The sequence below is a fragment of the Silene latifolia genome, chromosome 5 (genome assembly GCF_048544455.1).
Source record: "Silene latifolia isolate original U9 population chromosome 5, ASM4854445v1, whole genome shotgun sequence".
Classification (NCBI taxonomy): domain Eukaryota; kingdom Viridiplantae; phylum Streptophyta; class Magnoliopsida; order Caryophyllales; family Caryophyllaceae; genus Silene; species Silene latifolia.
In genome coordinates, this window is record NC_133530.1 from 14289959 (window position 1) to 14306802 (window position 16844).

A 16844-nucleotide genomic window follows, 5' to 3' on the forward strand; every position below is an offset into this window, starting at 1 on the left:
TAGCTAACACTTATTTTCTACATACTTTTGTAAGTACAATACAGAGAGTTGTGCAATCATTAAACGTGGTAATCCCTCCATCCCGATCATTTGCTACCTTTGAAATTGGCACAAAGACCATGGAAAGAGTAGGAGACTATTTGTGATAGAACAGGGAATCAATAAAAACTGAATATATAATACATTTAACATGCATGAAAGCAAAATTGTTGTCTAAAGGAAACTCATATAGCTAGCTGGTGGCTATTAATTTGAATGATCATGAAAACTAAACAGAAAGATCATCATAGGCTTATAAATCATCTATGTTCCTAGTTATCGCATACAGCTCGGTTTTATCCTCTTTCTAACAGGATATATTTTGTTTTGTTTCATAGTGTGATAGTTTTTGCATATGTATTTTCTTTTCTAATGAAATGCAAAGATTATTTTTGAAATAAAAAAAATTTGTACATGACAACATTATTTATACAAGCTTGACTAACAAATAAAGCTAAGAGCCTAAGAGACCTAAACCTAGCCGCAACAAACAATCATTAATGGAGATTGTGTACAAGCGAATTACGAAAAGTTATATGGACATGAATTATTAAAATATACAAAAAGGTATGAATAGATAACTCAGAAGATAATGAAGATATATTTTGAATAATTTGTGGGCATTATTATTGAGTGACAAGTGGACAATAAGTAATGAGGATGATCACATTACCCTTCATAAATATTTTTAATGAAGAAAGATAAACAAATAAATGAAACACACATAAACGAAATAATTAAGTAAATAAATGACTACGACGGATAGCATATTAATCCAATTTTAAGATAAAATAAACTTCGTTCATAAAAAAAAGAGTTGAAAATTTGTTAGATAAGTTACCCTAGAATTTAAGAAAAAAGAGTAAAACATAACTCTCGGGAAAAGGATTGTGGTGGTGTGTTGGTGACTTGGACTATAACACGCTAAAGCTTGTATGATTTTAATTAGGATATTCGACCTGGACCATTCTAAATCCACCTAGTAAAACTCAAAATTTGGTTGAGTAAACCGAAAGGATGCGACTCCAGGTTAAACTTATACCTGAATTAATTTTCTTTGTATCAATCAAAACAAAACCTAAATCAGCCAGCGACACAAAATTGATTCACACGGATGGATTCCCCGATAATGCATGTATAGGACTAACAATGGTCTAAAGTTGATCATAATTGTTAGTTAAGGGGTGTTTAAGGGGTTTTTGTAATTTGGTAACCCCTCTAAGTACGGTTACATAAATCATGTTGTGTGTATGTTGTGTGCGCGATGAACTGATATATAAAAAACCAAACAACACATGCAAAGATAATATACTACTCTAAGAAGTTAAGTCTACCATCAATATGGGACTTCATATATTTGACGTGGATCTTTTTAGGACCTTCGTAGATATCTTAAAGGTATAAAGACATCCACGTTTGATGACGGTTATCAAATAGAACAACCGATTTCGTATAAGTGGTATACCCTTATACACAAAGATAATAGCTAGTGTGAATACTAGCAAAATAGTCGAAATCCGTGGTTTCTCTAAGTGAGTTATATATTTCTACTTTATGTTGTTTGATTTTATTACTTATTTAAGACGCGTCTTTTCAGAAGAATACTTACTTTTTTTGTTCGTATTAATCGAGAATTTTTATCATTTTGGTGGAGAATTTATTCCCTATATGGCCATTGACAATCAATCTACGCTTAAAACATATCCACACACGTAGTAATGCATGGTAGATTCAATACCTTTTGGAACAAATAGTAAATCCACTCATATGGCATATGATTCCGAAATGCCAAACACTTCATTCATTGATATAATGTGTTTTGCCCAAAATCCACTTGTGATGTTGTCACATAACTCGCTCGCGAGAGATGGTACTATAAGACGGTCTCACACCGTGAGACGGTCACTTTTATAAAAAAAAAGTTAATTCAATTATCATTAATAAACGGGTTATCTTTTTACATAAAGGGGCCGTCTCATAGTGTGAGACGGTTGTACACAATAAAAACTGTGGTTTTAGTTATTCTACTCATTTATATAAATCTGTATATTAATTTGATAACAAAGTTAAGAATTTTGTCTCCTATATTTACATAAATCTGATATATTATTTTGTAGTTACTAATCTTTTTAGAAATCAATAATTTTAATAAGAAGGCGAAAAGAATTCGGAGGTGAAGGGTTTTCTTTTTCCGAAACTATGATATTTGTTTATACAACGAAAGGTTTAAAGTAAGAATGTGTGGTCAAATCTAATTTCGTTTCAATTCGATTTCGGTATGAATCATTTTAATTAGACACCTTAATCCGGTTGTCCTATTTCCAATCGGTGATTGGGTCGGGTCAGTAGTCGATCAAGCAACTTCCTAGTCATCGTTTAGGGGTTAATGATTTTCCTCAACGCTCATTATAATTTTTAATTCAAACGTTTTACCTTAAATTCGTGCAACTAAAATACAATTAATGAGAAAACTCATAACTAGGCGTCCTTGTGCAAGAATCAAAACTTCTGCCGTGCTTGTCAATTTGTTGAGTTAGACGTGTTCAAGTGTATTAGATGACTTACCTTGTTCCTACTAAATTAAGTCACTAGTGAGTAGTCCATATCTTACGACAAGCGTGTAACATTTAATGGTATGCCCAAAAATAAATTTTGCGTTAGCAAACTTTGTGAAAATGCTAAGAACAGAGAAGAGGAATTGTAATCTTCTTATTTCCTTGAACATAGACGTACAATGCATAGACTATATATACAAATAATATTGTCAGCTAAATCTTTGACTATCCATAAATTACTCCTACAATTATGCTAACAAAATATATCTTTACATTGGTACAAAATTACTTCGTAAATTGATAGAGAGAGAGAATCCAGAGAGAGAAAAAAACCCCTAAATTAAAAACCCCTAAATTAAAAACCCCAAATCCATCACCTCCTCGCCGGCGACTTCTCCGACTGTCTCCTTAGGTCGCCGGCGAGGTTTCTCCTGCCCTTGTTTCTTTCTTTTCCTTCTCTTCACTATCATCCGGTGGCTGACGGTGGATGTTTGATTTCGATTCGATTAAGTTTTAATGCTCCAGGTTTGGTTGCTTCTTCTGCGTCTTGTTACTCTCGGTTACTAATCGTTCTATTTTCGCTGTGGTCGGATTCTCTCTCTGATCACGTATTTCTGGTTTTTTCAAGCTTTTATAAGTTCTTGTGGTGGCTTTGTTTTTTACTGCGGTGTCCATTCGACGTTTTTGTTATTTGTTGGGACCTTGGTCTCTGTCATGTGGAGGGGTTTTGGTTCTGTTAGTTCCGTTTTCTGAGTAGGGATTTTAAGGTGTGTCGTTTACTCTACTTCGGTGTTGTGCTGTTACTATGTCTTCTTCTACTGTTTATCATAAATTCCTAGAAGCCTTTGCTTGTGCTCATGTGAGTGATGGGTTTATGGAGGAAGAAGGGGATAGGATGTTAGGTTGCTTTATGAAACTTCAGGGGTCACCTATATTTGAGGTGAAGGGGCTTAAAGACAAGGGGAATGGTTTTTTCAAACAAAATTTTTTTGATAGGGCTGCCGATTGCTACGATGAAGCTTGTAAACTTTTAGGTTTGAGTCTGGGAATTATTGGTGGTGAAGATATCCAATCTTTATCGGACCTTGCGGTCTCTCTTAATTCTAATCTCGCCGCGTGTGCCCTGAAACTGGAGGAATACCAAGCTGCTATTGATTTGTGCTCCATGATATTGGACACATTTCCTCATAATGTCAAGGCACTTTTTCGTAGGGCAGTTGCTTTTATGAAGTTGAAACGGTTTTTGGAAGCTGAAACGGATTTGGTGGAGGCATTGGTGGTCGAACCTAGAAATAAGGATGTCTTAAGGGAATTAGATGTCGTTAAAGGTCACATTCTCTTTAAGGAAAATGGTAAAAGAGTATTGGAAGTCGCTCCTATGGCTGGCGTGGATGTGAAATGTAGGAAGCAGGAACAGGAACAGGTACATGGGTCAGATTCTGAAATGAATATAAAAGATAGTGAAAGTGTGATTATGGAGGTGACGGAAAATCATAATGATGTGCGTATAAAGGATAATGAGAGTGTGAATATGGAGATGGATGATGCTCAAAGTTCTTGTGGGATTGATTCAGAGAAGAATGAACATATTCCTAACAAGTTAGTTCTTGAGTTCTCAAAAAAGGGTGGAGGAAATTCTCGATTAAGGATCTCCGGACAAGATTACAAAAAGCTACTTCAAGGAAATAAGGTGAGTTATTACCATAAAAGAGAACTGTCGACTATAACAATTCGGATCCTTAATATCGAGGTCACTAAGGAGGGAGGTATTACAAGAGTTCATGGTAAGAAGAAGAAGAGAAGAAGACGTTCTAAAAAGCCGAAATTTAAGATGATGGTGATGAAGGACGACACGTCTTCTTCTTCGGATGTCATCAATGTGATTCATGATACTAGTTCGAGGGCATCCCTCTTTTGTGGCGAAAGTTCGAGTTCGTCCTCTATTTGTGATAACTTCTCTCCGCCTGGTATTCAAATCCTCCAAGAAAATTCTACGGTTGTCACTCCTAATTCATGCTTACCTATTTCTTTGGTGAATAACTCGGCCAACACCTCCTTTTGCTCTATAGCCCCTAATGATCAGCCGTTTCTTTTTTCAGCGAGTCCTAAGAAGTGTAAGACTTCTTCGTCTGGTAAATTATCATGTCCTCCTACTACACGTACGCTTTGCAGGTACCCCTCTAATCGTCATGTGAGCGAGAAATTGAGAATTTCTACCTCTAAGAAGAATCATAGCCAAGGGGATGAATCTACGAGACACAATTTTTCTACTTTCTCTACAAGTAGATCCTCTTCCCGTAAATTTCTACGTCCTCGTGGCGTAAGTGTGTCTTGTTGCAGGTACTCCTCTGAAGCTCACCTAATAAAGAAGAGAAAAGAAGTTTTCGCTCATTTGGCAAGCTTGGATCGTCCCCTGAAGAAGCCTATTTTGTTTGTCAACCCCGTCCTTAGTTTAATTTCTTTTCCAAATAATGTAATAATAAAATCCGACTCGGAGAATCGAGTTGGTAATATGTAAAACACTTTCTTTACTGCTGCCAAAAAAAAAAAAAAAAAAAAAAATATCTTTACATATATAAACAACTCATAATTATCTCCAAATATTGTGCATATATTCCATATTCTGTTTTCTTAATTTAACACTCCCCCTGAAGTTGGCGGTCTTGGTAATCCGAGACCCAACTTGTACTGAAGATGATCAAAGCTTTCTCCTCCTAACGCTTTCGTAAACAAGTCCGCTATTTGCTCCTTACTTCGAACGTGAAACGTGTTGATGGTATTTGACACTAAGTGCTGTCTCACAAAATGGCAGTCTATCTCAATGTGCTTTGTTCGATCGTGAAACACCGGATTTCTGGCAATATGTATTGCCGCTTGGTTATCACAATATAGCTTCATCGGTCTTGTGTGAAAAACGCCTAATGAGGCAAGGAACGATTTTATCCAAATGAGTTCACTAGTAACTCCTGCCATTGCTCTATATTCGGCCTCCGCCGTTGATTTCGCCACTGTCACTTGCTTCTTAGCCCTCCACGATATCGGTGACTCACCAATTGATACAAAGTAACCACTCAATGACCTCCTTGTAATCGGACATGACGCATAATCCGACTCACAAAAACCTCTTAATTGATAATCAACTCGCCTCTTAAAGGTTATCCCTTTGCTTGGATTTCCCTTAATGTATCGCACTACTCGTAATGCCGCTTCCCAATGCTCCTTTCTTGGCTCATTAACGAACTGCGATAAAATATGTACTGCATAAACAAGATCCGGCCTTGTAATCATTAAGTAAACTAACCTTCCAACGAGCCTTCGATATTTCATGATATCTTTTAACACATATCCTTTTGCCAACGATAAATTGTGTCTCGGCCTAATCGGAGTACTTGCTGTCTTTGCTCCAGCCATTCCACTCTCTTCGACTATACTCATTGCATATTTTCTTTGATTTAAAAATAATCCGTGTGCTCCGTGATCTACTTCAATACCCAGGAAAAATTTGAGCAGCCCCAAGTCCTTGATCCCGAACTGCTTGTCCAAGAATGCTTTGAACTTTGCACAAGCTCTCTTGTCATTGCTAACCACAATCATGTCGTCTACGTAGACAAGTACCCCAATGAACGCTTCATTCTGATTGTACGTGAACAGGGAGTAGTCGGCTAGTGACTGTATGAATCCGTAGCTTTTCATTGCGACCGTCAACTTAGCAAACCAATTACGGGAAGCTTGTTTCAAACCATAAATTGACTTCATTAATTTGCACACTTTGTTTTCGCCTTTTCTCTCAAATCCTTGTGGTATTTTCATGTAAACTTCCCCCTCAAGGTCTCCATGGAGGAATGCATTATTAACATCCAATTGTTCAATGCACCATCCCTTCAATACCGCAACTGCTAACATACATCTCACACTCGTCATTTTCGCTACCGGCGCATATGTCTCATGAAAATCTATCCCTTCAACTTGGGTGAAGTCTTGCGCCACAAGTCTTGCTTTATACCGTTCAATCTCTCCATTTGCTCGGTATTTAATTTTGTAGACCCACTTGCATCCTATCGGTTTCTTTCCTTCTGGCAAGTTCACTATTGTCCACGTCCCATTTCCTTCCAATGCGTCTATCTCTTTTCTCATTGCCTCTCTCCATTCCACACTTTGTGCTGCCTCATAATAATAAGTCGGCTCACTGTGTTTATCAATCTTTGCTAGAAAACTTTTGTGAGAATGTGAAAAACAATTAGTAGCAACATAATTGGCTAACGGATAGCGCGTACCTGACGACGAGGATTTTTCTTGTTCGTGATGAGCATGTGACGTAGGGTGTATTATTCTAGTAGACTTGCAATAATAATCCTTCTTCCATGACGGTTCGAATTTTGCCCGAGCTCCACGACCCATGCGTTCCTTTACTCTGTCATTAGTCGTGGTCTGGTCAGCCTCAGTGGCTTCTGCATCACCATTTTCGCACCTCTCTGTCCCTATATCACCATTGCCAGCCTTCTCTGTAACCTCTGTATTATCATGCAACTCGCCATCATCCTTAGTTGCCGTCTCTTTCTCCCCTGTGTCATTGCTCCCCCTTACAACATGGGGAACAGCATTCTCAACATCATCCATGTATTCTGAAAATTCCTCATGCTGTAACACGGTGCTGCTGTCCCTTTGTTGTGCCTTTGCATCATTGTCAGTCACCAAATAGGGAAAAACATTCTCATAGAAATTAACATCGCGTGATACAAAAACCCGCTTTTCCTTTAAATCGTACACCTTCCATCCCTTTTTACTGTGCGGGTAACCAATAAATATGCAACGTTTCCCCCGCTCGTCAAATTTGTCTCGCGTTTTAGTATGTACATAACACAAGCAACCTAAAATTTTAACATTATCATAATTCGGCTTTTTGTGATATAAAATTTCATACGGGGTTTTTCCATCCAATAACGGTGTGGGTGTACGATTTATGAGGTAAGCTGATGTTAATATGCACTCTCCCCAAAACTGTATAGGTAATCCACTTTCAAAACGTAAAGCACGAGCCTTTTCAAGTATGTGACGATGTTTCCTTTCCACTCGACCATTTTGTTGGGGTGTACCGGTATTACTAGTTTGAAATAATATACCATTTTCCTCATAATATCGCTGCATTGACCCAGCCAACAATTCCGTCCCATTGTCACTTTGGATTATTTTAATACAAGTCTGAAATTGAGTTTTGACCATTTGACAAAAATTTTTCATGAAATCACCCGCTTCACTTTTGTCTTTCATGAGGTAGACCCAAACTCCCCGGCTATGGTCATCGACTATGGTCAAAAAATAGTGTGCTCGAATCAAACTAGCTACTCGATATTGCCCCCATATGTCGCAATGAATGAGCCCAAACAAAACATCACAACGTTTATTATTCAAATGAAAAGGGTTACGAGTTTGTTTCGCCCTACAACAAGAATCACAAACCATATCCGAGTTCCAATTTAAATTACGTCCAACTAAAGTAGAAAAACGCGAAAAAATACTTTTAGAAGGATGTCCAAGTCGCTTGTGCCATAATCTTCCTTCCCTTTCTACGGTCACTTGTCTCACTTTCTCCAACCGTTCCGACTTGTAATAATACACCCCTTGCCTATGCTCACCCCGTCCAATCGTCATCCTCGTAGTCCGGTCCTGCAATTCACAATGATCAGAATAAAAAGTTACTACACAATTGTTTTCACTTATTAATTGTTGAACGGAAATAAGGTCGCAAGTAAGTGTTGGCACAAATAAAACATCCTTCAAAATGAAATTCTTGCTCAATTGGACTTCTCCATGTAACTCGGCTTTCATTCTTCTTCCATCCGGTAGGCTGACAGTGCACGAATCCTCACGCCAAATATTTTTAAGTAAGTCTTTCTTACCCGTCATATGGTGTGAGCATCCACTATCTATTAGCCAATCGACATCTAAAGTAATTTTCATACCTTGTAATTTGCCATTTCCATCTGCACTGCCACTCAACAAGATCTATATCTTTTCGATTTCCTCGGTGGTGAAAGGAATACTCTGTTTTGAGGTGTCTGCATTGTTGTTGCTTCCCGACGAGCTGCTGCCAATAGCATTGGCCTGGTAACCACGTCCATGGCCTCTTCCTCGGGTACTTCCCCCACGGTTACTTCCTCCACCTCTTCTACCACGGCCTCTTTTTCTCGCCTTCACCTCTTCGTATCCATGCTTATCATAACAATTCTCTTCAGTGTGAAAATATTTTTTGCAATAAGTACATTGTGGTGGGGGATTATCTTCATCAATCTCAAGTTTCTTGTATCCACCTCGTCCTCTTCCTGTATTCGGTATTCTCGCAGCCATGGCTGCTTCTACCCTGTCCTCCTTAACTTTGGTCATGGAGGCATGTCTTTCTTCTCTTAATATGAGACCATAGACTCGGTTCATACTAGCAATAGGGTCTTCCATCAACAAGTTAGTTCGAATGTTACCGTATAATTTGGAATCCAATCCCATTAGGAATTGGTGAACCTTTTCCTCTTCCTTTTCTTTTGCTATCGAAACTGCCGCTCCGCACGTACATGCTTTCACCGTGCTGTAATTCGCTAATTCATCCCAGATTGTCTTGAGTCGAGTATAATACTCAACCACCGAATCATTCCCTTGCTTGCACTCGTTGAGGTCGCCTTTTAATTGGTGAACTCGGGGTGCGTTTCCCGCTGAGTATCTTCCACGTAACTCCTCCCAGATTTCATGTACTGGTTGAGTAAACGTGATGCTCGAATGTAGTTTCGGATCGATCACATTCCGAAGCCACGCCCGAACCATAGCATTGCACTGTCTCCATGCTACAGACTCCATGGATTCTTCTTCCTCATCACATACGGGTTTCTTAACCCTCCCTTCAATGAATGCCAATTTGTTTTTGGCATCTAATCCGTTTTTAACAGCGGCTGCCCACAAATCATAATTATTCCCGTCGAAAATGATTTGCGTAACACCTAAATTTGGATTATCCGAAGGGTGTAAGTATAATGGCGACGTCATGGGAATGGTCTTTGGACCCTCCTTCGCTCCTTTTAATTTGTCATCACCTGTCATGGTGAAATCGGTACTCCTTTGGATTTTTGTGATTGATTTTGTGTTGGATCGTTTCTCGCTCTGATATCATGTGAAATTGCTAAGAACAGAGAAGAGGAATTGTAATCTTCTTATTTCCTTGAACATAGACGTACAATGCATAGACTATATATACAAATAATATTGTCAGCTAAATCTTTGACTATCCATAAATTACTCCTACAATTATGCTAACAAAATATATCTTTACATATATAAACAACTCATAATTATCTCCAAATATTGTGCATATATTCCATATTCTGTTTTCTTAATTTAACAAACTTTGTACAAGAAAGGAAATTAGCCTTGATCATGGCATGAACACCTACAACATAAGTATGAGTTTAGCTATCAACTAAAAGAGCTGAGTAATGAGTAAACTCATCCATTCAAAATGAAATAGCTATAACAGAGGCCATATCTCCTCGGAGACGGAGCTCTTCCCAGGTCCGCTTGGCCATGGCCTAGGCAAGAGTGAAAAATTAGTCAACATTATTTTTGAAAGGATTCTATTTTTAAAATCATTATGTAATATTTGCTTGTTAATTAATGTCATATTAGATGTCAATGCATAATAAATATAATATCATATTTACAATTAGTCAACATTTATTTTAGGGTTGGTTCCCAATATGCATTTAATTTTGTTGGAATTAGCTACTTTAACTTGCTATTAGTGACATATGTAGAAATATATTGATATTAATATTGCTCATTGAAGTTTGTTACATGGAACACTACATCAATAGTTATGTCTCTATGGAGGAAGATTGGTAAAACATTAAACGAAATTGATGATAAATTTCGGCCCTAGCTACTATTTGTCCCATGAGTACATGCTCTTATTCATATATTGTGGTTTGAAACACTATAGATGTTGAGATTATGAATAAATGAAAAATTGCGGAAATTGTTTTTTTTTTAACTTCTACGAAAAAATTATTAGTAGGCCACAACTTTCTATACTTGTAGTCTCAAAGGGGGCCATTATTTAAAGCCAGTCAATTAGTTTAAGGCTATAAACGAGTGTTGGCTTCAATATCGCAAACTCATCCTCATGCGTTCTTGTACAAGTAACTAGGCTCACAAATTTGACAATGTAAATAGACTAAAATGAAGTTTATGGTCATAATTATTACTCACTTTACTGATTTATTTAACCTTCTTAATAGGTAATAGTTTAGCAACCAGTGTACATGCACCGGAAGCAAACATGAAGGCATAGATTACAGGGTAATTTTTCGACCCTTTATTATTACAATACTTTATATATATGGACAACTATGGTCCATGACTTTACTGGATAAGTTTAAAGTCCGCGATAAGAGTAGCAATGTCTGGGGATTTGTGTCACTGATGTTGCCGTCAGACGTGTCTTGGTAGCCGCGTCGGTGGAAGTGTCAAAAGTTAATGCAGTGTCCAACTTTTGCTGAATTTGATCAAAGGTCAGATTGGCAATGACTTGTTTTGCGCCACATACAACATACACCTGCGTTTAAACCAAGAAAAAAAAATTAAAATGATACGAGGAAAATAAAATGCAACCTAATAAAATAATTAATCAACTTATCATCACCAATATAATTGCGTGGTGCGTTTAAAATAATTCATATTTACCCTGTTAGGAGTCTGAGGTGATGTGTTATCTGCGGGTGCATGCCATGCCAAAACCCACGAACAGTCCCCTCCTGATGCATTTTTCCCATTATACACCACTGCCGCTTTGGAACCAAAAAAGTTTCCCTTCAAGTGGGTAAATATGGCACTGCTATTGGGAAAAATCTTCTCCGGAAAAGTGCCAACCGGAGCGCCTGACCAGTTATGAGATCTAGCTAAGGTCATAGCAAAATGGGTCTGGTTATTCATGGTGGCTTGGGTACCATTTTGTGGTTGCTTGACTGTCTTCTCGCAAACCGCGACATTTTGTTCTTGCATCGTAGCCATATCGAGCTTTAATGGTACATATTACACAAGAATCTTAATCACTTAGTTTCATTCAAAACAATGAAAGTAATAAAACAAAACCAAATAGCATGTAATTCATTTAAAAAATAACAACAACAATAATTAGTTTCATGCACCAAAAGTCTTCATACCTTGAAATTTGTGAAGATGTTAATAATTTCAACGTTGCGTCTTGCTTGCCCCAACCATACTACCACCTAAGCTATTTATATAGTATTCGGAAACATCTATGCGCAATAACGGATATAAAAAAAGTAGATTCATTATTCTAATTTACACCATAGCGTAAGAATTTTCCATCACCTCCTTTAAACAAGAATCATATTCTTCGTTTCTTTTCTTTGACTAAAGAGACTACCTTATGATAATCGTAAAAAAATAGGGACTCAAGTTAAATAGCTAACACTTATTTTCTACATACTTTTGTAAGTACAATACAGAGAGTTGTGCAATCATTAAACGTGGTAATCCCTCCATCCCGATCATTTGCTACCTTTGAAATTGGCACAAAGACCATGGAAAGAGTAGGAGACTATTTGTGATAGAACAGGGAATCAATAAGAACTGAATATATAATACATTTAACATGCATGAAAGCAAAATTGTTGTCTAAAGGAAACTCATATAGCTAGCTGGTGGCTATTAATTTGAATGATCATGTAAACTAAACAGAAAGATCATCACAGGCTTATAAATCATCTATGTTCCTAGTTATCGCATACAGCTCGGTTTTATCCTCTTTCTAACAGGATATATTTTGTTTTGTTTCATAGTGTGATAGTTTTTGCATATGTATTTTCTTTTCTAATGAAATGCAAAGATTATTTTTGAAATAAAAAAAAATTGTACATGACAACATTATTTATACAAGCTTGACTAACAAATAAAGCTAAGAGCCTAAGAGACCTAAACCTAGCCGCAACAAACAATCATTAATGGAGATTGTGTACAAGCGAATTACGAAAAGTTATATGGACATGAATTATTAAAATATACAAAAAGATATGAATAGATAACTCAGAAGATAATGAAGATATATTTTGAATAATTTGTGGGCATTATTATTGAGTGACAAGTGGACAATAAGTAATGAGGATGATCACATTACCCTTCATAAATATTTTTAATGAAGAAAGATAAACAAATAAATGAAACACACATAAACGAAATAATTAAGTAAATAAATGACTACGACGGATAGCATATTAATCCAATTTTAAGATAAAATAAACTTCGTTCATAAAAAAAAGAGTTGAAAATTTGTTAGATAAGTTACCCTAGAATTTAAGAAAAAAGAGTAAAACATAACTCTCGGGAAAAGGATTGTGGTGGTGTGTTGGTGACTTGGACTATAACACGCTAAAGCTTGTATGATTTTAATTAGGATATTCGACCTGGACCATTCTAAATCCACCTAGTAAAACTCAAAATTTGGTTGAGTAAACCGAAAGGACGCGACTCCAGGTTAAACTTATACCTGAATTAATTTTCTTTGTATCAATCAAAACAAAACCGAAATCAGCCAGCGACACAAAATTGATTCACACGAATGGATTCCCCGATAATGCATGTATAGGACTTACAATGGTCTAAAGTTGATCATAATTGTTAGTTAAGGGGTGTTTAAGGGGTCTTTCTAAGCGATGAACTGATATATAAAAAACCAAACAACACATGCAAAGATAATATACTACTCTAAGAAGTTAAGTCTACCATCAATATGGGACTTCATATATTTGACGTGGATCTTTTTAGGACCTTCGTAGATATCTTAAAGGTATAAACACATCCACGTTTGATGACGGTTATCAAATAGAACAACCGATTTTGTATAAGTGGTATACCCTTATACACAAAGATAATAGCTAGTGTGAATACTAGCAAAATAGTCGAAATCCGTGGTTTCTCTAAGTGAGTTATATATTTCTACTTTATGTTGTTTGATTTTATTACTCATTTAAGACGCGTCTTTTCAGAAGAATACTTACTTTTTTTGTTCGTATTAATCGAGAATTTTTATCATTTTGGTGGAGAATTTATTCCCTATATGGCCATTGACAACCAATCTACGCTTAAAACATATCCACACACGTAGTAATGCATGGTAGATTCAATACCTTTTGGAACAAATAGTAAATCCACTCATATGGCATATGATTCCGAAATGCCAAACACTTCATTCATTGATATAATGTGTTTTGCCCAAAATCCATTTGTGATGTTGTCACATAACACGCTCGCGAGAGATGGTACTATAAGACGGTCTCACACCGTGAGACGGTCACTTTTATAAAAAAAAAAGTTAATTCAATTATCATTAATAAACGGGTTATCTTTTTACATAAAGGGGCCGTCTCATAGTGTGAGACGGTTGTACACAATAAAAACTGTGGTTTTAGTTATTCTACTCATTTATATAAATCTGTATATTAATTTGATAACAGAGTTAAGAATTTTGTCTCCTATATTTACATAAATCTGATATATTATTTTGTAGTTACTAATCTTTTTAGAAATCAATAATTTTAATAAGAAGGCGAAAAGAATTCGGAGGTGAAGGGTTTTCTTTTTCCGAAACTATGATATTTGTTTACACAACGAAAGGTTTAAAGTAAGAATATGTGGTCAAATCTAATTTCGTTTCAATTCGATTTCGGTATGATTCATTTTAATTAGACACCTTAATCCGGTTGTCCTATTTCCAATCGGTGATTGGGTCGGGTCAGTAGTCGATCAAGCAACTTCCGGGTCATCGTTTAGGGGTTAATGATTTTCCTCAACACTCATTATAATTTTTAATTCAAACGTTTTACCTTAAATTCGTGCAACTAAAATACAATTAATGAGAAAACTCATAACTAGGCGTCCTTGTGCAAGAATCAAAACTTCTGCCGTGCTTGTCAATTTGTTGAGTTAGACGTGTTCAAGTGTATTAGATGACTTACCTTGTTCCTACTAAATTAAGTCACTAGTGAGTAGTCCATATCTTACGACAAGCGTGTAACATTTAATGGTATGCCCAAAAATAAATTTTGCTTTAGCAAACTTTGTACAAGAAAGGAAATTAGCCTTGATCATGGCATGAACACCTACAACATAAGTATGAGTTTAGCTATCAACTAAAAGAGCTGAGTAATGAGTAAACTCATCCATTCAAAATGAAATAGCTATAACAGAGGCCATATCTCCTCGGAGACGGAGCTCTTCCCAGGTCCGCTTGGCCATGGCCTAGGCAAGAGTGAAAAATTAGTCAACATTATTTTTGAAAGGATTCTATTTTTAAAATCATTATGTAATATTTGCTTGTTAATTAATGTCATATTAGATGTCAATGCATAATAAATATAATATCATATTTACAATTAGTCAACATTTATTTTAGGGTTGGTTCCCAATATGCATTTAATTTTGTTGGAATTAGCTACTTTAACTTGCTATTAGTGACATATGTAGAAATATATTGATATTAATATTGCTCATTGAAGTTTGTTACATGGAACACTACATCAATAGTTATGTCTCTATGGAGGAAGATTGGTAAAACATTAAACGAAATTGATGATAAATTTCGGCCCTAGCTACTATTTGTCCCATGAGTACATGCTCTTATTCATATATTGTGGTTTGAAACACTATAGATGTTGAGATTATGAATAAATGAAAAATTGCGGAAATTGTTTTTTTTTTTTAACTTCTACGAAAAAATTATTAGTAGGCCACAACTTTCTATACTTGTAGTCTCAAAGGGGACCATTATTTAAAGCCAGTCAATTAGTTTAAGGCTATAAACGAGTGTTGGCTTCAATATCGCAAACTCATCCTCATGCGTTCTTGTACAAGTAACTAGGCTCGCAAATTTGACAATGTAAATAGACTAAAATGAAGTTTATGGTCATAATTATTACTCACTTTACTGATTTATTTAACCTTCTTAATAGGTAATAGTTTAGCAACCAGTGTACATGCACCGGAAGCAAACATGAAGGCATAGATTACAGGGTAATTTTTCGACCCTTTATTATTACAATACTTTATATATATGGACAACTATGGTCCATGACTTTACTGGATAAGTTTAAAGTCCGCGATAAGAGTAGCAATGTCTGGGACTGTGTCACTGATGTTGCCGTCAGCACGTGTCTTGGTAGCCGCGTCGGTGGAAGTGTCAAAAGTTAATGCAGTGTCCAACTTTTGCTGAATTTGATCAAAGGTCAGATTGGCAATGACTTGTTTTGCGCCACATACAACATACACCTGCGTTTAAACAAAGAAAAAAAAATTAAAATGATACGAGGAAAATAAAATGCAACCTAATAAAATGATTAATCAACTTATCATCACCAATATAAGTGCGTGGTGCGTTTAAAATAATTCATATTTACCCTGTTAGGAGTCTGAGGTGATGTGTTATCTGCGGGTGCATGCCATGCCAAAACCCACGAACAGTCCCCTCCTGATGCATTTTTCCCATTATACACCACTGCCGCTTTGGAACCAAAAAAGTTCCCCTTCAAGTGGGTAAATATGGCACTGTTATTGGGAAAAATCTTCTCCGGAAAAGTGCCAACCGGAGCGCCTGACCAGTTATGAGATCTAGCTAAGGTCATAGCAAAATGGGTCTGGTTATTCATGGTGGCTTGGGTACCATTTTGTGGTTGCTTGACTGTCTTCTCGCAAACCGCGACATTTTGTTCTTGCATCGTAGCCATATCGAGCTTTAATGGTACATATTACACAAGAATCTTAATCACTTAGTTTCATTCAAAACAATGAAAGTAATAAAACAAAACCAAATACCATGTAATTTATTTAAAAAATAACAATAATAATTAGTTTCATGCACCAAAAGTCTTCATACCTTGAAATTTGTGAAGATGTTAATAATTTCAACGTTGCGTCTTGCTTGCCCCAACCATACTACCACCTAAGCTATTTATATAGTATTCGGAAACATCTATGCGCAATAACGGATATAAAAAAAAGTAGATTCATTATTCTAATTTACACCATAGCGTAAGAATTTTCCATCACCTCCTTTAAACAAGAATCATATTCTTCGTTTCTTTTCTTTGACTAAAGAGACTACCTTATGACAATCGTAAAAAAATAGGGACTCAAGTTAAATAGCTAACACTTATTTTCTACATACTTTTGTAAGTACAATACAGAGAGTTGTGCAAT

At 36.3% G+C, this 16844-nt stretch overlaps 2 protein-coding genes across 3 annotated transcripts; both read right to left on the minus strand.

The window, feature by feature from the left end:
• Positions 1-7966: 7966 nt before the first annotated feature.
• On the minus strand, positions 7967-9797 carry LOC141655926 (uncharacterized). The gene is made up of 2 exons (XM_074462919.1): positions 8555-9797; positions 7967-8258 (listed from the first exon to the last, which is right to left on the minus strand). The coding sequence occupies exon 1, from the start codon at positions 9675-9677 to the stop codon at positions 8598-8600; it is 1080 nt and encodes a 359-aa protein (XP_074319020.1). The 5' UTR covers positions 9678-9797; the 3' UTR covers positions 7967-8258; positions 8555-8597.
• Positions 9798-15548: 5751 nt separating this feature from the next.
• Positions 15549-16756, minus strand: LOC141656797 (jasmonate-induced protein homolog). 2 transcript variants are annotated; one of them, XM_074463850.1, is made up of 3 exons: positions 16522-16756; positions 16046-16378; positions 15549-15917 (listed from the first exon to the last, which is right to left on the minus strand). In XM_074463850.1, exons 2-3 carry the CDS (start codon positions 16370-16372, stop codon positions 15726-15728), a joined length of 519 nt encoding a protein of 172 aa, XP_074319951.1. In that variant the 5' UTR covers positions 16373-16378; positions 16522-16756; the 3' UTR covers positions 15549-15725. The 2 variants fall into 2 exon arrangements, with proteins under 2 accessions (XP_074319951.1, XP_074319952.1); XM_074463851.1 differs by lacking the exon at positions 16522-16756 and having other exon boundaries at positions 16046-16387.
• Between the last annotated feature and the right edge of the window lie 88 nt (positions 16757-16844).

Excerpts from the sequence above, each read along its gene's own strand:
- LOC141655926 (XM_074462919.1), bottom strand. The coding sequence starts at position 9,677 with ATGACAGGTGATGACAAATTAAAAGGAGCGAAGGAGGGTCCAAAGACC.
- LOC141656797 (XM_074463850.1), bottom strand. The coding sequence starts at position 16,372 with ATGGCTACGATGCAAGAACAAAATGTCGCGGTTTGCGAGAAGACAGTC. Across the intron at positions 15,918-16,045 it reads CACCTCAGACTCCTAACAGG|GTGTATGTTGTATGTGGCGC; the intron begins GTAAATATGAAT and ends GTTTAAACGCAG.